The sequence below is a fragment of the Oncorhynchus keta genome, chromosome 6, assembly GCF_023373465.1.
Source record: "Oncorhynchus keta strain PuntledgeMale-10-30-2019 chromosome 6, Oket_V2, whole genome shotgun sequence".
Taxonomy (NCBI): Eukaryota; Metazoa; Chordata; class Actinopteri; order Salmoniformes; family Salmonidae; genus Oncorhynchus; species Oncorhynchus keta.
In genome coordinates this window covers 42,574,798-42,598,073 of record NC_068426.1, presented here as the reverse complement: position 1 = coordinate 42,598,073, position 23,276 = coordinate 42,574,798, and the positions used below count along the sequence as shown (strand labels likewise).

Sequence of the window (23,276 nt, the reverse complement as noted above, 5' to 3'; positions counted from 1 at the left end):
TTTGAACTCGCAACTTTCCGGTTATTAGTCCAACGCTCTAACCACTAGGCTACGCTGCTATGGATGGATACTCACCAACTCAGAGCTGCCATAGTGTACCACAGTATGAGTCATAATACCCATAAAACATAGTGGTCAAACAAGGAAGTATTTCCAATTGTTTCTCCACAACTCTCCACATTGTATCCCCGTAGGGGATTTTAGAAACACAATATGGGCTGTGTTTTGTGTAGAGATACCCTGGCGTGACATTTTGATAATTGTGTAAATCTCTCTAGAAAAAGTTGACTTTTATCAATATATTCACCTGTATTTACCCCCCAAAATGAAATGCTAATTAGCTGCTAATGTGACTATCATAAAACAACTACAAATGCCATGATGATCTGGACGAGACTGCTGAATCGAGGCAAAGGTAAGAATTTCTGTATTATCTAAAGTTAACTAAATTTAGTCATTCATAATTTGGCTACGTTTCTTTAAATTGACTATTCTGTGAACTGTCTTGTGCAAGTTTTAAATTGACACAATACCTGTTAGCAAAGGTGTCAGCTAGCGATGATGTGCAGGGAGCTTGCAGGGATTTGTCGTCTTGAATGATGTCTACTTTGATGCTAAATGACATTTACGAATCTGAGTGTAAATATAGATGAATGTATTGATAAAAGTCACCTTGTCCGAGAGAGATTTACATGGTTATCAAAACTTCACACCAGGGTAAACCTACACAAAACACACTCCTTAATTTAAGTGTTTCTAAAATTCCCCCTGGGGAAAATTAATGGTGGAAAAACAATTGGAACCAATTCCCTGTTTCACCACTAGGTTTTATGGGTATTAAGACACCTCCACTGTGGGGCTCTATGAGCGGGAAGCGAGTGACAGGCAGAGAGGAGCAGCTAATGGATTTACTAACGAATTCAGTTATTTCTGATTTAGGGCAGGATGTGTATTCATGGATGCCAAGGGAATCCAGGCTTCCCCCAATCTGTTGTCTCTGCGTTTCATAATTGTCCTTACATTCACCAGAGGATGATTATATCTTACCGGAGAAAGCATCCGAGAGAACAAAACAGCACCCCTCTGTATCTGTATATGTAGGCCATATATCTGATGGTGTCTGGTCCAAAAGAGTAAGACATTGTCGTAGCATTGAATGCAAAGGAAGCCAGCAAGCATTTGGCCTCCCTTGATAAAAAAAAAAAAATGTTTTAATCAGCATTGTGCTAAACTAAGTGAGCTCAACTGTAAATGGTCCTGGCGCACCAAAAAGAAGCGTCAAGAGAAGTCAGTTTTGTTTTGGCTTCACTCCAATCACATAACATCGAGCAGTACGTCATTGACAGAAACAACTTGAATTGTTGTGTTGTTGTCCTCCGGAAAATGGGCCCTATCCTAAATTTGCCATGGATGGAGATAGGGATTTGGACTTGTGGTTTTATTCAATTCTCTGTACTAGCCAATGATTATAATGGCAATGCTATTCCAACCATAAATTCATACATTGTGCCCCTGGTCTGAGAAGATGGAAATTCAATATGTAGTTAGATGTAGAAGGCTAATGTTAAACTAGTCAACGTTGCCCGTGAAAGGAAGTTAGGCTAGCGAGCAAGCATTTTAGCCAGGTGGCCTAGGGAAAGGTACGAAGACACGCGCACACACACACACACACACAGATACATCTAAACCGTGGACAGCCACATCATATATAGCTTACGTTGACTGGACTAAGTTGTTTTTTGGTATCTTTTAGTTGTCACTGTATTAGACTAAGCAGAGGTGATTTGATGATGTTGAAAGTTAAAACAGTGCTGAAACAGTGGAGGCAGCAACTGTTTGTTTTGTTGCGACTTGGGTTCTATGGTTCTAAAAGTTGTTTAGTAGTCCGAAAATGTTGGAAACATTAACTTGACATGCTTTACATGTTTACATGCAAAACGCTTTGTGGACTTCACCTGACAGAGGTTACTCTCCGGTTTTGTGAATAAACAAAGGTGTGGTTGAATTTATTCTGCCACTGTGTCTTCTTATTGTCGCGGCCTTTAGGCCAATATATCACAGTCGCAAGGCATATGAACTAACAAGTTATAGAGCAAACAACACAATTATCACAACACATCGCTACTGTACATTTGGCAGAAGCAATCAGGCCTGGGTAGGGTAGGGCATGAATGTCGCAGGCAGATCAGCTAGCTTAGTAGCCCAATGACTGGCAGATGTCAAGGCAGATCAGCTAGCTTAGTAGCCCAATGACTGGCAGATGTCAAGGCAGATCAGCTAGCTTAGTAGCCCAATGACTGGCAGATGTCAAGGCAGATCAGCTAGCTTCGTAGCCCAATGACTGGCAGATGTCAAGGCAGATCAGCTAGCTTAGTAGCCCAATGACTGGCAGATGTCAAGGCAGATCAGCTAGCTTCGTAGCCCAATGACTGGCAGATGTCAAGGCAGATCAGCTAGCTTAGTAGCCCAATGACTGGCAGATGTCAAGGCAGATCAGCTAGCTTCGTAGCCCAATGACTGGCAGATGTCAAGGCAGATCAGCTAGCTTAGTAGCCCAATGACTGGCAGATGTCAAGGCAGATCAGCTAGCTTAGTAGCCCAATGACTGGCAGATGTCAAGGCAGATCAGCTAGCTTAGTAGCCCAATGACTGGCAGATGTCAAGGCAGATCAGCTAGCTTAGTAGCCCAATGACTGGCAGATGTCAAGGCAGATCAGCTAGCTTAGTAGCCCAATGACTGGCAGATGTCAAGGCAGATCAGCTAGCTTAGTAGCCCAATGACTGGCAGATGTCAATATTGAGTCGTTTCAATATCGCCATCTGTCGGCCTATGGGCTATTAGCTAAGGTTTTAACTCCAGTGTCAATATTCATGTTTACAGTTCATAAACATAACATGGACACTGGAGTTAAATATTATTGCTAAATACTATTGCTCTCACCAATACAACCAAATCATATTAGTGATTACTTCAAGGAAGGGAAGAATGAAGGGTGCATTGTAAAAGTATTCGAACAGGGCCAAAATGACAACTCTGGACCAATGAAAGGGTAATGCACATGGCGCTTAGAAGGGAACAGATTATTTTCATCAGTTTCAATTTGGGACTTTTATTTTGAAGGTTACCCGCTGATTCCACTATTGCTGCTCACACTACTGTTCACTACACATTGGTGCGATACCGTGATAAACGGAAGTCCACCTCTAAATATGGCTGTCTGTCAATACGTTGGGGGAAAATGGCGGAAGCAGGTGTTCTGTTTGAATCAGATGAATTGTTGAGAGGAGATGAGAAGAATTGGATTACAGCGGCGAATGCAAAAGGAAATAAGAGAAGTAAAGTGGTAGTGGAAACTAGTAAATCCAAACCTAATGCGGATGCATTTGGATGAGGTGGTGTCGATGAGAATAATGAGAAGTGGGCTTATTTAGTTTTTTTCCCCCTGTGTTTCTATGGAACAGAAGAAGTGCCTCAAGAAGATCTTCGAAGCAGGGCGCCTATCAAGGTTGTTACCTCTGGGGTGGCGCTAGAAGTAAATGCAAAGGATATACGTGAAGAATTGGATCAAACGATTGACCCGAATAGTAGGTGGAGTGCCGAAGCCCACTCCATCCATTCTATTGTTTTTTGACGAAGAGTCTCTCCCTTTTCATGTGTATTTGGGCTATATGTGATTCCCTGTGAGAGCCTTCATGCCCAAACCCATGCAGTGTGATAAATGTACATTATTTCTAAAGTGTCCTGTTAGGGTGAAGAAGACGGCGGTGGTAAGAATAAGGGCTGTCCAGAACGTTTCCTATCTGGAGGTGTTGAGAAGAGTGGAAGAAAGGAGTGAAGTTGAAGAAGAAATGGCAGTAGTAGCGACACCAGAGAATATTCCTTTTCAATTGAGGGATCCCGATCCTGTTGCATGTCAAGAAGGTGGGCTTTGTAGAGCGTTTATTACTTTGGTTATCAACGGCACAGCGCAAACGGAGAGGAAATCTGACAAAATAGGCATCGTCGAGCGCCTGGCCGTTTTTTTGGACAAGGAGATTTTTCTGCAGAGGTATTGCAAGGAATCCTCTCGATGAATGCTCAGTCCTCATAAATAATTTTGTTTCTATAACCCGTAGTTTACTCCAATTGGGGGAGGGGTGGTAGGGTTTGTGGGGAATAATCAAGGAAAATATATTCTAAAAAGGTGTATATATAAAAGCATAAATATTATATAAAGTTCTGCACCTATATACATTTTACTGACCCCGTATGTTTTACATTTGTTATCTTGTTATTATTAGTCGCACCTTCAGCTCCATTCAACCCCTCCCATCTATCTCTCAACACCATCCATATTGGATTTCTATTTGCCATATATTTTTCAACTGTGCTGTGATGCTTCACAAAAGTACCGAACCTTTCTATTCACATAGTTTCTAAAGATTGTAAATTAAAGATAAACATCTTTGCTAAAATAATTATATTATTGATCGATTGACTAGGACTTTTCAAATCACCCAGTATTGCTATCTGCAGCGTTAGTTTTAGGCAAATGTTGCAATTCTTCAGCCATTCCTGGACCTGTGACCAAAAACGAGCTACATTATGGACAGTACCAAAATAAATGATCTAATGTCTCTACCTCCTCACAGCTAAATCTGCAGAGCTGGGAAGAGTGTATCCCCCATATATATATATATATAACATTCTATTAGTTGCAAGAATTTAGTATAATTTAAATGTTAAAAATCAAAGTTTTGAATCCGGCGTCGTTTTGCGTGTCAATTCTTAAACCATGTGCGATAGAATAGGTACATCTAAAATCTCTTCCCAACTATTTTGCAATTTATATGCCACATTTGTCCAATTGTTGGTCCTCATATGGAACTGGTATATCTTTTTATTTATCACAATTTTGTTGAACCAATTTTGGTATTTAATGCAGGGCCGACAGACCTTTTGACCTTTCCACTCGACTCTTCCCTTTTTGCGGGTCATCTGCATTACATCTGAGTTAAACCATTTGTTATGTCTTTTCAGGTGAAATTGCAACCGACTTTCTATGGCTTCTAATGGTACTTTAAAAAAAGGCCCCTTTCTAAAAAAAAAATGTTTTTTAAACAAAGCAGGTGTTGGCCTCTTGCATGTTAATGTCAGGAGTCTATTTACAGAAATAGACATGACCTTCTTGGCCAGGTCTCCCTTGAAAAAGAGACTGGGTCTCAAATGGGCTTTTCCTGGTTAAATAAATGAGTTAAAATGCTTTTGAGATGTTGAAACAGCAAATGTGTATTTATTTATTACTCCATAGGCACCGAGTGGTTATTCAGACCTCCATTGGTTGTTTCTTTGTATACTGAACTGAAACAAAGGTGGATTCATGTTGTAATAGAAAGGTACAGAGAAGACATGTCCAGTTCTAACCAGTAGCGTTTATTAAAGAGAACAACAGTCCTTATTGTGATGTTAGAAGCAGATCGTCTCTGGGTTCTTAAGTCCAGCAAAAGCACAAACATTCAAATGCAGACAGAGTCACTAGGCAGTGAAGCACAAAGAGTGAGAGATATATTCTAGTTTGACGTGTGTGTGTGTGTGTGTGTGTGTGTGTGTGTGTGTGTGTGTGTGTGTGTGTGTGTGTGTGTGTGGCAAATGCATCCCGATTGGTTACTGGCAGGCAAGGGATCAGTTGACGAAAAGCGAGCGGGTGAATTCAACAAAGTCGAAGGCAGATGGCATTTCCCGGCCCTTGCTGTCTAGGTAGGGCTTCATGTGCGAGATGCAGTAGTCTGCCTGTTCCTTGCTCAGGTTCTAAAAAAAGAAGGAGAAACAAGAAGAGATTAAGCTAGATGGGCAGGTATTTCTTCAGAGGTTTTATGCAAGTTTTGATAAGTTATTTCAGAGCCATTTATAAAATGCACAAATGTTATGGCTGCAGCTCATATTCATAATATTCTGGTCCTATTCATTAGCCACTGTGACTGAGAAACAGTCGAGTCAGAATGTGGTGTAAGGAAGGTCGGCCTATAAGTACCTGGTAGAGCTCCTCCTTGGTGACGTAGGGCTTGGCATCGACGCTGAGGGCTCGGAAGGCGCTCTCAATCTCCTCGCTGGACTTTACGTTCTCTGTTTCGCGGCTGATCATGAAAGCCATGTACTCCTGCAAGGACACGTTGCCATCCCTGGAACACACACAACCAGTTAGCCATAAGAAAGCAGCTAAAGGAAGCCATAACCCAAAGGACACGTTGCCATCCCTGGAACACACACAACCAGTTAGCCATAAGAAAGCAGCTAAAGAAAGCCATGTACTCCTGCAAGGACACTTTGCCATCCCTGGAACACACAAAACCAGTTAGCCATAAGAAAGCAGCTAAAGGAAGCCATAACCCAAAGGACACGTTGCCATCCCTGGAACACACACAACCAGTTAGCCATAAGAAAGCAGCTAAAGGAAGCCATAACCCAAAGGACACGTTGCCATCCCTGGAACACACACAACCAGTTAGCCATAAGAAAGCAGCTAAAGGAAGCCATAACCCAAAGGACACGTTGCCATCCCTGGAACACACACAACCAGTTAGCCATAAGAAAGCAGCTAAAGGAAGCCATAACCCAAAGGACACGTTGCCATCCCTGGAACACACACAACCAGTTAGCCATAAGAAAGCAGCTAAAGGAAGCCATAACCCAAAGGACACGTTGCCATCCCTGGAACACACACAACCAGTTAGCCATAAGAAAGCAGCTAAAGGAAGCCATAACCCAAAGGACACGTTGCCATCCCTGGAACACACACAACCAGTTAGCCATAAGAAAGCAGCTAAAGGAAGCCATAACCCAAAGGACACGTTGCCATCCCTGGAACACACACAACCAGTTAGCCATAAGAAAGCAGCTAAAGGAAGCCATAACCCAAAGGACACGTTGCCATCCCTGGAACACACACAACCAGTTAGCCATAAGAAAGCAGCTAAAGGAAGCCATAACCCAAAGGACACGTTGCCATCCCTGGAACACACACAACCAGTTAGCCATAAGAAAGCAGCTAAAGGAAGCCATAACCCAAAGGACACGTTGCCATCCCTGGAACACACACAACCAGTTAGCCATAAGAAAGCAGCTAAAGGAAGCCATAACCCAAAGGACACGTTGCCATCCCTGGAACACACACAACCAGTTAGCCATAAGAAAGCAGCTAAAGGAAGCCATAACCCAAAGGACACGTTGCCATCCCTGGAACACACACAACCAGTTAGCCATAAGAAAGCAGCTAAAGGAAGCCATAACCCAAAGGACACGTTGCCATCCCTGGAACACACACAACCAGTTAGCCATAAGAAAGCAGCTAAAGGAAGCCATAACCCAAAGGACACGTTGCCATCCCTGGAACACACACAACCAGTTAGCCATAAGAAAGCAGCTAAAGGAAGCCATAACCCAAAGGACACGTTGCCATCCCTGGAACACACACAACCAGTTAGCCATAAGAAAGCAGCTAAAGGAAGCCATAACCCAAAGGACACGTTGCCATCCCTGGAACACACACAACCAGTTAGCCATAAGAAAGCAGCTAAAGGAAGCCATAACCCAAAGGACACGTTGCCATCCCTGGAACACACACAACCAGTTAGCCATAAGAAAGCAGCTAAAGGAAGCCATAACCCAAAGGACACGTTGCCATCCCTGGAACACACACAACCAGTTAGCCATAAGAAAGCAGCTAAAGGAAGCCATAACCCAAAGAATCAAAGAAATATAAACTATAAACATCAAAATATAAGACAAACCACTAACACACCCATTCTGAATAATAAAGTAACATTCTTGGGAAGGTTTAATCGTTTTCTCAAATACTATTCCAACAAGTGACTGGCCAGATGAAAACCCCCAGGTAGAGTTGACTGAATCTGAATAGAGCTCGGGTTCCTGACCTGTTGGGATCGACCGTGTCGAGGATGGACTCGAACTCGGGGTCTGGTTCTCCCTCCTCCACCATTGGCAGGTCGTAACCCAGCGAGCGCAGACACGACTTGAACTCCTGATGGTTTAAACGACCAGACTTCTCTTTGTCAAAATGCCTGGGGAGTAAAGGGAAAATGGTTGAGGTTATTAAGTTCCTTCACCTAACTAAGAGCAAAGGGAGAGCTTCTTTGCATTTCAGCCTTGCACCCCCTCCCCCACACACACACTGTCCTGGTTCCTTCACCTAAGCTACTTGGTATGACCAAAAGGTACAGTGAAAATGGCCACCACTCACTTGAACATCATGCTGAACTCCTTCAGGGCATCCTCTGTCACTCCAGTGGTGTTCCTGCAGTGAACAGATATGACCAGATTAGGAGTGAAGGGACACGTCAAATAGGTTTACTGCTTGAACATCTATAAGGGCTATCAACATGGGAGTTTATAGTGTGTGTGTGTGTGTGTGTGTTCGTCTCCCTTTCTCTGACCTGGCCTGGATCTGCTGCTCCAGGTTGTGCTGCATCCTCATTCCTAGTTGGTCTAGCTGGTCCCACTGCTGGGCCAGGCCCACCGTGCTGTGTTCTGTGTACTTGTTGTCCAGGATCAGAGCTTCCTCCATGGCCGCTCCCAAGTCCTCTATCTTCTTCAGCTGGCTGCGCATGGCCCGGATCTCCTGGTGCTTACGCTACAGAGTGCGAGTGACACACAGGTAAGGAAGGCTATGTAACGAAATAGCCAAAATGGTTGTCTCCAGCATAAATGACAAGGGTTTCTTTCTTACCTTGGTTGCCTCAAGCTGTGATTCCAAGGTTCCGGACTCTTCTACCATACAGGACCTAGATGTATATACACAAGTGTCAGGGGAGAGGAGAATTCTAGGCTGATAAAATATTGGGATAAACAACATGCCATAGCCATCAAGATCAGGTGATCCAGTCAGTCACATTCACGCAGTCTCAGACAAATGCACACGCACCAATTTGGTAGTTGGAACCAGTGGTGTAAAGTACTTAAGTAAAAATAAAGTACTACTTAAGTAGTTATTTTGGGTATCTGTACTTTACTTTTTATATTTTTGACAACTTTTACTTTACTACATTCCAAAAATAAAAATGTACATTTTCCCTGACACCGAAAAGTACTTTTTTTCCCCCACAGGAAAATGGTCCAATTCACAAGAGAACATCCCTGGTCGTCCCTACTGCCACTGATCTGGCAGACTCATTAAACAGAGAACATCCCTACTGCCACTGATATGGAGGACTCATTAAACAGAGAACATCCCTACTGCCACTGATCTGGAGGACTCATTAAACAGAGAACATCCCTACTGCCACTGATCTGGAGGACTCATTAAACAGAGAACATCCCTGGTCATCCCTACTGCCACTGATCTGGAGGACTCATTAAACAGAGAACATCCCTACTGCCACTGATCTGGCAGACTCATTAAACAGAGAACATCCCTGGTCATCCCTACTGCCACTGATCTGGCAGACTCATTAAACAGAGAACATCCCTGGTCATCCCTACTGCCACTGATCTGGAGGACTCATTAAACAGAGAACATCCCTGGTCATCCCTACTGCCACTGATCTGGCAGACTCATTAAACAGAGAACATCCCTGGTCATCCCTACTGCCACTGATCTGGAGGACTCATTAAACAGAGAACATCCCTGGTCATCCCTACTGCCACTGATCTGGCAGACTCATTAAACAGAGAACATCCCTGGTCATCCCTACTGCCACTCATCTGGAGGACTCATTAAACAGAGAACATCCCTGGTCATCCCTGCCACTGATCTGGCAGACTCATTAAACAGAGAACATCCCTGGTCATCCCTACTGGCAGACTCATTAAACAGAGAACATCCCTGGTCATGATCTGGCAGACTCATTAAACAGAGAACATCCCTGGTCATCCCTACTGTCTCTGATCTGGCAGACTCATTAAACAGAGAACATCCCTGGTCATCCCTACTGCCTCTGATCTGGAGGACTCATTAAACAGAGAACATCCCTGGTCATCCCTACTGCCTCTGATCTGGCAGACTCATTAAACAGAGAACATCCCTGGTCATCCCTACTGCCACTGATCTGGAGGACTCACTAAACACAAATGCTTGGTATGTAAATGTTATGTTGGAGTGTGCCCCTGGCTATTCGTCATTATTTTTTATTTTTTTGTGTAATCTGGATTGCTTAATATAAGGAATTTGAAATGGTTTATACTTTTACTTTTGATATTTAAGTATATTTAGCAATTTCATGTTCTTCTGATACCTAAGTATATTTAAAACTCAACACTTAGACTTTTATTCAAGTCGTATTTTACTGGGTGACTTTCACTTGAGTCATTTTCTATAAAAAAAAGGTATCTTTACTTTTACTCAAGTATGACAATTGAGTACTTTTTCCACCACTGGTAGGAACCCTTGGATTCTTAACCAGAGATCCAACTTCATTCCTACTCTATGATTCATTCTCATTTTGACAATAAGATTCAATTCATACATTTGAATATACCAGTGGCGTTTCAAGAGATTCCAAACAAATCTTGCAATTTACTAATTTACTACTAATCAAAAATAGCAAAACCATCTTCAAATTTCAGAGAACACAAGGCTGGAAACATTTGGTAAATTTAAAAAGAGTAGGGAAACAGAAGTACAAAACAGTAGTAAAAATAATAACTGTTTCCTTACACTCAAAATGTTCACAACCATCCATTTCCCTGGAAATGTCACTGAACTTACCTCAAATGGTGGAAAAATGACTCAAAAAGTACGAAGAAAAACTAGAAGAAATCCTAAAATACACTGGCCTTTACACAAAGCCAATCAATCCATGCCAAAGAAGCTAACTGATAGCTGTGGTAATCTATACCATGGTTAGGGCTACAGTGCACAGCGTTGGAAACTACATTTTACTCTGAATCTGTTGCGAATGAATTAACAAATTCAGCTCTCCTTTAAAACAGTGCTCAATGTAGTCAGACTTGAAAAAAAGTATGCAGACCAATCACGAGGTTGATCTTAGTTTCAGTGAGCTACATTGCAGTAAAGTTAGTAGAGATGAAACTGAGCACACCGAGCCCAAATGGTTGGTTTTAAAAGAGCATGAGGACACGCAACCCAGAGGGCATGACGGAAGTAATGATAGGAGAAAAAGGAGAAGACCTTCCGGAAAGATCATCACCGACTTCATACTGAAAGACACGGACAACCCTTCGATAAGCTATGCTATTCAGAGGAGGAGAATATAAAAAGAGAGTAAATAAGAAAAGTGAGGACCATTCACAAGGAAATTATACAAAAGATGAAAACATTTGTCAGAAAAAGGACAAGGCATACAGAAACAAAGGGCGTCAACAGAATATAGATTCTCTGAAGTGAAAGTGGTCCAGTTGGTTCAACTTCTTCACGTGGAGACCGTTACCCGGTGGTTCTATGTAAACAACATGTATGATGCAACACTTTACCACCGACTTGATACCAGACCCGCAGTGGCTCAACAAACCTGATTTGTGGAAAAGCGCCATCACTCCAATCTACCCATCTTTCAGATCACAGACCTTGATTTCATCATCTTCGCATTATGTTGATTTGACCACACACACACACACACACACACACACACACGACAGTAAAATGTGATATTCACCCATCCAGAAGATATGTCCTGATAAGCAGAGTGATTCCCAAGCATCAGCGAGGTATAGCAGCAAGAGAGGGATAAAATGAGAAAGAGACAATGGTTAGAAACACTAGGCAGGGGCACCATGGTCATTGCCCTTTGACAAACACAGAAATACAGTGTGAGCACAGGTACATCCGCAGTATGATCCATTTTCAGTATGAAACATTCACAGATCACTTGTGTGGTTGTGTAGAAGTTGTATCAGTGCTCCCCATCCACCCACAACCCCAAAAATACCCAAATCATGTTTTGCCTGTGGCCTATTCTGTGAGGAAAAACATTCAGAGCATTTCAGACACAAGTGTGTTGTGTACAATTGACAAGAAAACAGTGTCCTGGTGGAGTCGAGCATCATGTCAGTTTCATACAAATCTATCTGCAACTGTTCACTCGTCGCTCCGATGAATAGCACCATGTTTTCCTTATGGCCAGAGAACAACAAAGTGGCAGAGAAAGACGGGACATACATTTCTGAGCAGCACATTTAAAGTTCAGGTAGCTCCATTGATTTCTTATTGGGTAAGGTGATGCGTGCACATTTAAAGTTCAGGTAGCTCCATTGATTTCTTATTGGGTAAGGTGATGCGTGCACATTTAAAGTTCAGGTAGCTCCATTGATTTCTTATTGGGTAAGGTGATGCATGTACATTTAAAGTTCAGGTAGCTCCATTGATTTCTTATTGGGTAAAACAGTTCAGGTAGCTCCATTGATTTCTTATTGGGTAAGGTGATGCGTGCATTTAAAGTTCAGGTAGCTCCATTGATTTCTTATTGGGTAAGGTGATCTATTTAAAGTTCAGGTAGCTCCATTGATTTCTTATTGGGTAAGGTGATGCGTGCACATTTAAAGTTCAGGTAGCTCCATTGATTTCTTATTGGGTAAGGTGATGCACACATTTAAAGTTCAGGTAGCTCCATTGATTTCTTATTGGGTAAGGTGATGCGTGCACATTTAAAGTTCAGGTAGCTCCATTGATTTCTTATTGGGTAAGGAGATGCATGCACATTTAAAGTTCAGGTAGCTCCATTGATTTCTTATTGGGTAAGGTGATGCAGCACATTTAAAGTTCAGGTAGCTCCATTGATTTCTTATTGGGTAAGGTGATGCGTGCACATTTAAAGTTCAGGTAGCTCCATTGATTTCTTATTGGGTAAGGTGATGCGTGCACATTTAAAGTTCAGGTAGCTCCATTGATTTCTTATTGGGTAAGGTGATGCGTGCACATTTAAAGTTCAGGTAGCTCCATTGATTTCTTATTGGGTAAGGTGATGCATGTACATTTAAAGTTCAGGTAGCTCCATTGATTTCTTATTGGGTAAGGTGATGCATGCACATTTAAAGTTCAGGTAGCCCCATTGATTTCTTATTGGGTAAGGAGATGCATGTACATTTATGTGGATTTTAAAATGGAATGGTATTAACATTCTCCCATCCTATTCCTAGAATATACCTATATATCAAATGGCAAGTGCACTGCCTTCCTAGTACAACAGGTCCAGGGACCGTACCTGGTCTCCTGCAGCCACTGGTGGAATGCGTTGGCATGCTGCGCAAACTCCTGCCGCAGCTTGTCGTTCTCCTCCTGCCTTCTCTGCTCCTTCTGCAACTCTAGCTCTCGTTCCTATATAGATGGATAATATAATAATATATATGCGTTCCTATATAGATGGATGGATGGATGATGAAGTGCTTCCCAGACAAAATGCAGATTCCCCCCCTGTATTAAAATAAATGTTTCCCAAATGCTCTGTGTGATCACCCGCCAACGTAGCTACTGAAAATCTACCCACATTTGGCAAGTGTTAATTTCCCACCCTGTTGGAGATACAGCACAAACAGATCTGGAACCAGGCTATCTCCCACCCCTCTTCACCTTGATGATCTTCTGCAGGTTTCTCCAGGTCTCCTCCAGGGCCTCCATGGTGAACCAGGTGTAGGGGTTGGACACCACCTGGTAACTCTTAATCTGCCGGTCCAGCTCAGCTAGCTGGTTGAAGTCGGCCTGCGCCGAGCTCAGCGACGAGCGGAAGGCCTCGTGGGCGTCGCGCAGAGCCCGGATCTCCTCCAGAGAGTTGCAGCGCACCGGGTCCGTCAGGTCCTCCTCTGCATTCTCAAACCAGCTATTGAAGGCCGATGCCTTCTTGGCAAAGGTCAGGAACAGGTCTTCCACCTGGGGGCTCGATTCAGTGATGTTTGACGGACTATAATATGAACACCAATGATGATAATCTATGAATTGTAGTCATTAAGATATCCTTGCCTTCCTGAAGTGATCCTGGGCCTCCAGCAGCTTCTTCTTGCGAGCCTGTGAGTTGTCTAGCAGCTTGTTCCAGCGCTTCATGAGGGCGGCGTGGCGGGCCTCAATGGCCTTGGACTGGACGTGCTTGGCCGCCAGCAGCTGGTCCTTGAGGGCCGTGATGTTGGTTATGCCCTCCTGCTGGAAGGCCTGAAGACCAGCGTCAAATGTCTCCTGTAGACCCAAGGAGGGAAGGAGGAACATGAGGCTGGGACAATGTGTCTAGCTGATGTGAGGTGAGCTTTCTGGCAGGAAATGGCGGCCGTGGCATCCCTCATTTAGGAGATAGACATTGCTACAGCGTACCTGCTTAGTGAGCAACGTCTGCACAGAGGAGAGATCTCGTCCGTAATCGTCAGTCTTCAGGCTGTTCTCCTTCTCACCTGCACAAACAACCGTACAGATTGAATAATGCACTCAAATACACATCCTTTCATCTTTTGTGAAAACTTCAGAGTTAGTTCACCCTCAAGAAAGTGAAGAGCTTAAACACTGAACAGAACAGTAACAGTATTATTGAGAAGCCCCTCTCGTGTACCGATCCAGGACTCCACCACGTCGGCCTTCCAGTTGAACTGCAGGAAGGCAGAGTTCTCGTCCAGCTTGGCTTTCCTCATGGCAGCGGCCCTCTCCAGCTCAGACACCTTGCCCCGCAGGGACGTCATCTTGGCTGAGATGCTGTCCACGTGGTGGTTGTTCTAATTGAAGGACAGGGACACAGACACACAAAATATGCATTTTAAAATCAGTCTGGGACAACAGCCAGTCTAGTGAAAGTGTAAATTGTAAAAAAATATATATTTAATCATAACATATCATTTGTCCGGTCAGTGTTTGGCTGAGACGTACCTTGTTGATGAGCTCGTCTCCGTTGGAACACACATCCTTCACTCTGTCCCTGTGCACGGTGAAGTCAGTCTCAAAAGCCTCATGCTTCTTCAACAGGCCCTGCACGGCGGCCAGGGTATCCCCGTAGTCTTCGCTTCCCACCAGATTCAGCTTCTCGTTGATCCAGGCTTCCTCCTCTTCAACATTCGCAACAAACTGCTGGTATTCCAGCGACTCCTCCAGCCTCTGTCCCCTGATCACACATACACAAAGAAATAACATTATCAATGAATGCCCAAGATAATGGGGTTCCACTGGTGTGTGGTGTGCATGTTCATTTGTTTTTGTATCAGATTGGGCTGGGACGATACCAGTATTGCGATAGTATCAGAATGTGTATGTCAGTATGTACCTGTGTGCGTGTGTGTGTCCAGTCTCACCTTGCTGCAGCCAGGTCCTTCAGCTCCGTCCAGTGCTCCTCAAACTGGCCCAGCCTCTGCTCAATCTCCTCCTGGCCGATGGTGTTGTCATCAGACAGCTTCTTCCCAGTGTCCTGCACAGACTGGATGGCCGGCTCGTGGGCCCCCAGCTCAGCCTCCAGCCTCTTGTGTTTCTTCCTCAGATTCTGCACTCCTGTCAAATCACGTCCATAGTCCTCCGAACTCACCAGCAATTTCTTTTCTCTGAATGGAGATTAAAAAGAGACGGAGAGAAAGAAAAAAAAGAGAGCGAGTGCGTTAGTAATTGACCTCAATGTCTCAACACCAACAATCCTCCAAGACATTGTCTTGCATCCATTCCTCCACAACTCCAGGGGGCGCTCTTACTTTATCCAAGACTCCTCATCGTCCAGGTCCCTGAAGAACTGGTGCAGGCGGTGAGACTCGTTGAGCTTGGCGCGGCGGCCGGCAGCCATGCTCTTGATCTTGGCGAAGCGTCCGTTGACGGCGTTGCGCTTGTCCTTGACCTGGGTGGGGTCGAAGGCTGTGCTGGCCGTCAGGCTGTCGGCCTGGCCGTTCAGGTCCTTCAGGCGATCCTGTAGACACACGGAAAGACATTCAACGCACAAACCTGTACTGGTGGATATCTTTAGTGATGTGTACAAAAAAAACATTAAAAGACAGACGTTATGTAAGAATGATAAGTTCAATAGGCGATGCTTGACCAGCGGTTTCATTGTCGAACCAAACTGAGGCAGTGTCACCTTTCAGCCAGTTATCATTTAACACGGAAGTGTACAGATAACAGATTTCACATATAGCATTTCTCACATTAAGTACATCAAGGACCCCAGCTAAGGCCAGACTTTCTCACATTAAGTACATCAAGGACCCCAGCTGAGGCACTATCATTCAGCCATTTTCAGACGAGGTCTTCCCCTGGTCCAACTGAAGAAGCTCAGTCCCATGATGGTGGTGGCTGTAGTTTAACAAGTGGGATATGTGGACGTAGGATACATTACCTCATGAGCAGAGATGTCGGCTTCCAGAAGCTGGTGTTTCTTCAGCAGGTTGTTGACGGAGGCCAGGTCTTTGCCATAGTCCTCAGAGGCAAGAAGGGCCTCGACCTGCAGAGAAAAAACAAGAGAACGGTAGTTCCTCATCGTCTTTGTCTTCAGAGAGCATTTTCCCCAAAAGTATTTCTCGGCATCTTTTATTTTTTAGGTAGGTGAGCGCGTCAAATCCAACTATTTTAAGCCCATTTGAAATCTGTCTAACATTAACTAAATTGCTGGAAACAAACTCGGAGGTGATGTCTTTTTGGGTGTCTGTTCAGCAAATCAAACCTCTCCTTTTCTAATCTTACTGACTATCTGTGCAGGTCTCAGATAAATCCTATTAAGCATCAGGGTTTTCAGTACTGAGTACATGATTTCTCATGATAAACCTAATATCAGCATCTTTAACTTCCGAGAATTGTGTGGTGGATGGGAACCTTTCACGAAAGTGATCTAATTTTTACATCTAGATTTTTTTTTAATATTTTATTGTCATTTGTTTTTACCTCAGATAGCCAGAAGTCAAAGTCCTTGATGCCAGTGTTGAAGTTCTGCTGCTTGTTGGCTTCCTTGAGCTTCTGGCTTTTCTCTGCTGACTTGTTCACCAGGAACTGCCACTGCTCATCCAGGGCACCGAGACGAGACTAAAAAAAACACAAGACCGGTTAGACACCCAGTTTTGGACTACTGACAAAACCAGTAGATGTTGAACTAGGCAAGAATCCATCACGTTGCTTGAATTGCATAGAAAGAGAATGTATATAACATTTGTTTGCAATGTGATCACCATGTTTTTCTCAAAGGCTTTTGTCCTTGAAGTGGATTTGTATGTAACTAACATTTTTATACTTACAATTATAAAGGTGTGTGTATAGGACAAGTAAGCTGTTTAAAAAAAAGTGTGTGTGTACCTGAACTGCGTCCTCACTGCCGGCGCAGGCCCCTCTCTGGATGAGGGCGTTCCCCGTGTCGATGACCCCACGGATGCGGTCTGCGTTGGCGTGCAGCTCCGCCTCGAAGGCCTGGTGCTTCTGGTGCTTACTCTGTGAGAGCAGGCAGGGGAAGGAGGGGGGAAGGAGGGAAGAGACCGGGGAGATGGAGGGAGTGAGGAGGGAAGAGACGGGGGAGATGGAGGGAGTGAGAACCATGGAGAGAGCCAGTGGGTTTGGTGCTGGATGGGTGACATCTTCCCTTGGATTGTGTGAAAACACAATCCGGTAGGCTACTTAGATACGCGTTGGTAAGGGTTGATGTACAATTGAAAAGGTAATTTAGTCATTTAGCAGATGCTCTTCTATAGAATAAGTGCATTCAAATAAAGAGGCAAAGTATACAGTGAATTTGGAAAGTATTCAGACACCTAGACTTTTTTCCACTTTGTTATGTTACGGCCTTAATCTATTAGACATTTTAATTTATATAAAAATAAACATTTACATAAGTATTCAGACCCTTTAACTCAGTACTTTGATGAAGCACCTTTGGCAGCGATTACAACCTTGAGTCTTCTTGGGTATGACGCCACAAGCTTGGCACACCTGTATTTGGGGATATTCTCCCATTCTTCTCTGCAGATCCTCTCAAGCTCTGTCAGGTTGGATGGGGAGCGTTAATGCACAGCTATTTTCAGGTCTCTCCAGAGATGTTTGATCGGGTTCAAGTCCTGGCTCGGGCTGGGCCACTCAAGGACATTGAGACTTGTCCCGAAGCCACTCCTGCATTGTCTTGGATGTGTGCTTAGGGTCGTTGTCCTGTTGGAAGGTGAACTTTCGCCCCAGTTTGAGGTCCTGAGCGCTCTGGAGCAGGTTTTCGTCGAGGAGCTCTCTGTACTTTGCTCCGTTCACCTTTGCCTCGATCCCAACTAGTTTCACAGTCCTGAAAAACTTCTCCACACCATGCTGCCGCCACCACCATGCTTCACCGTAGGGATGGGGCCAGGTTTCCTCCAGAAGTGACACTTGGCATTCAGGCTTGGTTTCATCAGATCAGAGAATCTTGTTTCTCATGGCGTGAAAGTCTTTAGGTGCCTTTTGGCAAACTCCAAGCGGGCTGTCATGTGCCTTTTACTGAGTGGCTTCCGTCTGGCTACTGTACCATAAAGGCCTGATTGGTGGAGTGCTGCAGAGATGGTTGTCCTTCTGGAAGTTTCTCCCATCTCCACAGAGGAACTCTAGACCTATGTAAGAGTGATCATTGGGTTCCTGGTCACCTCCCTGACCATGGTCCTTCTCCCCCGATTGCTCAGTTTGGCCTGGTGACCAGCTCTAGGAAGAGTCTTGGTGGTTCCAAACTTGTTCCATTTAAGAATGATTAAGGCCACTGTGTTCTTGGGGACCTTCGATGCTGCAGAAATGCTTTGGTACCCTTCCCCAGATCTGTGCCTCGACACAATCCTGTCTCAGAGCTCTACGGACAATTCCTTTGAATTGGTTTTTGCTCTGACAACTGTGGGACCTTATATAGACAGGTGTGTGCCTTTCCAAATCATGTCCAATCAATTGAATTTACCACAGGTGGACTCAAATCAAGTTGCAGAAACATCAAGGATACTTGCACCGGAGTTCAATTTTGAGTTTCATAGCAGAGGGTCTGAATACGGGGCCAGTTTCATTTTATTTGCAAACATTTCTAAAAACATATTTCACTTCATCATTATGGGGTATTGTGTGTAGATTGCTGAGGATTATTATTTTTTAAATCCATTTTATAATAAGGCTGTAAAGTAACAATGTGGAAAAAGTTACGGGGTCTGAATACTTTCCGAAGACACTGTATATATTAGAAAGGCACTTTTTACAATAAGGGTCAGTCCTTTTTGACACATGTTTATGTTTGTGTGTGGAGAGTGAATATCTCCTATTGGGGCTATTGATTATGCAGGGCTTGACATTAATGCTTGTCTGCTTGCCTGGGGCAAGTAAAATAAAATGTTGGACTAGCAGATTATAGATTTCAGTTTGAACAAGTATAAAAATAAAATACAGGATTTTTTATTTTATTTTTAAAATGTACAATATCAAACAATTAGGCTACTCCGATCATAACTGGGTGCGATGTTTTGCTCACTGTCCTCCCAATCTCTGCAGATCGCATTGGAGTATAATTATTGTAGGCCTGCATTGACAGGCACGAGTAGTCTTTCAATCATGCATTCACGAGATATGTTTTTGAGATCAAAGCGAGCTTAGCTGCATTTGCACATTTGTTGATAATAATAGCTAGTGAGTTATTTGCCCAGATATAGATCATTTTTGGTCAGCAATGAAAATCATGAGAAAGTAATGGTTTGTGCCAGTGGGCTGTTGCCACGGGAGAGAAAAAGCTCGCTAAAGAGTAAATTGCTCAGCAGGTAAAACAGACTAACTAGATAACCAGCCGAAACTACACTGTTTTTCTTATGCATTAATGTCATTGTCATATCTGAAGTCCTAAAGTAACATTCCACTGGCAAATGGAGTTGATACAGTTGATGAAACCAATGTTACATTTTCCAGTTGTAAAAGTCTCTCAAGGACTCAAAAATTGGCTATGATTCTCCTCTATTCAATACTGGCCATGTAATTCTGACAAGGTAAAAAAAAAGTTCAAACACCATCAAATGAGGACAAGACAAACTGACTTCTACAGACGATGTGTCAAACTGACTTCTACAGACGATGTGTCAAACTGACTTCTACAGACGATGTGTCAAACTGACTTCTACAGACGATGTGTCAAACTGACTTCTACAGACGATGTGTCAAACTGACTTCTACAGACGATGTGTCAAACTGACTTCTACAGACGATGTGTCAAACTGACTTCTACAGACGATGTGTCAAACTGACTTCTACAGACGATGTGACGAACTGACTTCTACAGGACGATGTGCCGAACTGACTTCTACAGGACGATGTGCCGAACTGACTTCTACAGGACGATGTGCCGAACTGACTTCTACAGGACGATGTGCCGAACTGACTTCTACAGGACGATGTGCCGAACTGACTTCTACAGGACGATGTGCCGAACTGACTTCTACAGGACGATGTGCCGAACTGACTTCTACAGGACGATGTGCCGAACTGACTTCTACAGGACGATGTGCCGAACTGACTTCTACAGGACGATGTGCCGAACTGACTTCTACAGGACGATGTGACGAACTGACTTCTACAGGACAAGACACACCAAGGTGACAAACAAAATGGAGATGGAACGGACCCACAACGGGGCCGCGACAAAATATATTTTTGAAGATGCCTACAAGATGAGAGGGTCTTTTAAAAACTCATTCCACACTTTGTTTTTACATAACCAGAGATTGAGAGAGGTAGAGAGCAGAAAAACACTTATTCGAGGTGTCCGCGCTATCCTTGATGTTACTGTGTTTGCGGCTAAAGTGTGGTTTTTGGTTTACAACCATGAATGCAGCTAGCTTGCAAAAAAAGGCAAGGCACATTAATCTCTCTCTCTCTCTCTCTCATGTTTAAATACATTTGGCAAGATTTATAGGACTACTTTTTACAAAAACAAAAAAGCAACAATTATGTGGAGCAAGTTTGAAGACTACCTAGCTGCAGACAAACAAAAAAAAAAACAATATATAGAAGCAACAACCAGCAACAAAATGGAAACCGCTGCAGTCACATACAAACATGTGCATTGACGGTACGAGACGGGGGAACATTAAGACATGTATGAAACCCATACAACAACAACAAAAAGAAAGCGGGCACTAAGCGAGTGCAGATGAACAGGTAAAACACGGGATGGCATTCTACACACGTGTCTACAACAGACAAAGGCCACAGAAAACCTACGTTGGGTGTTAAGTTTAAGCAGACACACTACTCAACTTACCAGCAGCTTGGACAACTATAAACGAGATAAAAAAAAAAACAGAGGAGAGATTCAGTCCCATATAGACACACATGGGGGTTGGTTCAGTAGGTACAGGTAAGGGGGCATTGTAGTCATTAACAGGGAGCAACAATACATTTACACAGTATTAAACTGCAGTATTGAAACCACTGACAAGTTAGATTTAATTTATATTAACAAAACACTCCCTCCCCCCGAAAAGGGTTTACCCTCTTTTGAAACCAAATTAAAATGCCTCGTAGGCCTTTTTAATAAATACATGTCTAAAAACAATGAAAGTACAGAATTATGGCAACATACACATGTTTGAGACAGATCATTTGAAAAAAAAAAAAAACATGGAGTAAATGTATTTATTGGTTTTATTATGAATTTAAAGGTTATTTGTTGATGTAAAAATCGACACGTATCAATTTTAAGGTTAAACCGTTTAGATTTAGGGTGGGGTCACCAGAAATTCAGAAAAAAAGTGTTTCAAGTCATTATTTGATCATGATCTTTTGATCAAGTCAAAGTATGTCAGATATTTGTCATCCTACTAATGGTTATGGGGTAAGGTAAACTGACCCTAGATCAGTGGTTAGGGGAAGCCCTTCGAGATGCTGAAAGCCCTCTATGGCGCTACCGATTGCCATCGGTCTTTTGTGGCAAGTGTGCCCACAATCCATCTCTATGGTTCAGCCTTGAAACTCCAAATGTGGAACCGGTCATTGTGATATTCTTAGCCAATCCTGTACCTGGATGTTGGTGGGGTCCTTGTAGGACTCGTCGGTGGCCGTCTGCAGCTTCTCGCTGATCCAGGCCTCAATCTCATCCACATCACGGCTGAACTGCTGCAGGGTCTGGGACTCGCCCAGCTTGGAACGCTTCTCAATCATCTGGGCCTTCAGACGGCGCCACCTACAGACCGGGAGGACAAACGCAGGCAGGCACAGTTACACTAGGGCAGGCAGTTACACTATGGCAAATCCATGGTAATGGAATTACGCTGAGACTTTAAAAAGTATGCCAAACAAAAACCATTGATTTCAAAGTTTAACAAACCATATATCAGTGGCCAATTCCATGGTAACGGTATAATGCTAACAGATACGCACGTGCAAAGTTGCACAGATGGTCATCTAAAGAGAAAGCTAGAGTGACCTGTCCAGGACTTCGTTGCGACGTTTGGAGATCTCAGGCTTGGCGTAGTGGTCAGCGCCGACCAGCTGGTCAGCAAAGGACTGCAGGGCAGCGATCTTCTCCTCCTGCACATTGATGGCCTTGTCAAAGTCCTCGTGTTTCTTGATGAGGGCCTCCACGCTGTCCAGGGAGTCGCCCTTGTCGTCGCTGGCCAGGAAGGCCTCGCGCGCTGCCATCCAGTTCTCAGCCTGCTCACAGTCACGGTTGAACAGCTGAGGGAGGAGTGAAGAGAGATTACTCACTAGGATAAGTTGTATACTGGCTAGGCTAGTAATTGACTTCGTCTCGAGGTTGTGTGTAGTATAATTATTACATTTTTTATTCCACACAAACTAGATTAGGCCTAGTTCATCAAAGGTACACTGTCAAGTCTGGAGCAAAGGAAACTAAACTAACAGGCACACCAACATGTCCTTAAGTTTAAATAACCAAAAGCCACTGAGACGAGGTGTTTGCTTTTGCAAGGCTTAAGGAACGATCTGCCACCCTTTCGTGCCCCAGAAGGTAAGCAACGGGGAGTTTCTAAGACTGCATCGTTTAAAAAATATATTTCTATTGAGGTTTTATGCCGTGTAATTTCATTTACTTAAATTAAGTTATAGTTAAATTACGGTCAAACATTGCCAATTTGCGAGCTTGGTGTGTGTGCCCTGTATGGAGGCAAGCTCAGTTTCATAGTTTGTTCTACAGTGTTAATGATTGGATGTGTCTGTCGGTGTCTGTGTGCGCGCATGCGTGTCTCCAACCTGAAGCTCCAGGCACTGGTCGAGCATCATGCGTCTCTGCACCCAGGCCTTCTCCAGGTCGGCCCTCTCGTGGTCCAGGGCCTCCAGCTTCTGCTGGATCTCCGGACTGGCGTAGTGGCCGCGTGCCAACAGCTGCTGGCCAAACTGCTCAAAGGCCTGGAAGGTGCCCGCACGGGCGTCGATCTCAGTACGGTGCTCCTGGAAAGAGGGACAGAGGAT

The 23,276-nt window shown here is 43.8% G+C and overlaps 1 protein-coding gene and 1 long non-coding RNA gene across 17 annotated transcripts in view; one reads left to right on the top strand and one right to left on the bottom strand.

The window, feature by feature from the left end:
- Positions 1–5,392: 5,392 nt before the first annotated feature.
- The window catches only part of LOC118385544 (spectrin alpha chain, non-erythrocytic 1-like), a 55,690-nt gene continuing 37,806 nt past the window's right edge, over positions 5,393–23,276 (bottom strand). For 4 of the 6 annotated variants that reach the window (XM_052521720.1, XM_052521715.1, XM_052521718.1 and 1 more), the window contains 22 exons: positions 23,058–23,255; positions 22,273–22,523; positions 21,867–22,029; positions 21,109–21,123; positions 17,178–17,309; positions 16,773–16,910; positions 16,231–16,335; positions 15,596–15,804; positions 15,209–15,451; positions 14,790–15,021; positions 14,479–14,638; positions 14,247–14,323; positions 13,905–14,114; positions 13,518–13,814; positions 13,153–13,265; positions 11,608–11,625; positions 8,724–8,778; positions 8,431–8,627; positions 8,238–8,291; positions 7,912–8,058; positions 6,012–6,159; positions 5,393–5,788 (listed from right to left, as the gene is read on the bottom strand). In XM_052521720.1, the coding sequence (XP_052377680.1) occupies positions 5,663–5,788; positions 6,012–6,159; positions 7,912–8,058; positions 8,238–8,291; positions 8,431–8,627; positions 8,724–8,778; positions 11,608–11,625; positions 13,153–13,265; positions 13,518–13,814; positions 13,905–14,114; positions 14,247–14,323; positions 14,479–14,638; positions 14,790–15,021; positions 15,209–15,451; positions 15,596–15,804; positions 16,231–16,335; positions 16,773–16,910; positions 17,178–17,309; positions 21,109–21,123; positions 21,867–22,029; positions 22,273–22,523; positions 23,058–23,255 (3,288 nt within the window). In that variant the 3' untranslated portion in view covers positions 5,393–5,662. The remainder of the gene's footprint in view (positions 5,789–6,011; positions 6,160–7,911; positions 8,059–8,237; positions 8,292–8,430; positions 8,628–8,723; positions 8,779–11,607; positions 11,626–13,152; positions 13,266–13,517; positions 13,815–13,904; positions 14,115–14,246; positions 14,324–14,478; positions 14,639–14,789; positions 15,022–15,208; positions 15,452–15,595; positions 15,805–16,230; positions 16,336–16,772; positions 16,911–17,177; positions 17,310–21,108; positions 21,124–21,866; positions 22,030–22,272; positions 22,524–23,057; positions 23,256–23,276) is intronic. The other 2 variants (XM_052521716.1, XM_052521721.1) reach the window with 1 other exon arrangement.
- Positions 12,020–13,144, top strand: LOC127930807 (uncharacterized). 11 transcript variants are annotated; one of them, XR_008139571.1, is made up of 6 exons: positions 12,020–12,167; positions 12,278–12,303; positions 12,444–12,527; positions 12,581–12,606; positions 12,716–12,964; positions 13,020–13,144. It is a non-coding gene; the product is annotated as an uncharacterized LOC127930807 (long non-coding RNA). The 11 variants fall into 11 exon arrangements; XR_008139568.1 differs by lacking the exon at positions 12,278–12,303 and having other exon boundaries at positions 12,024–12,277; positions 12,473–12,527; positions 12,716–12,909; XR_008139562.1 differs by lacking the exon at positions 12,278–12,303 and having other exon boundaries at positions 12,024–12,277; positions 12,473–12,527.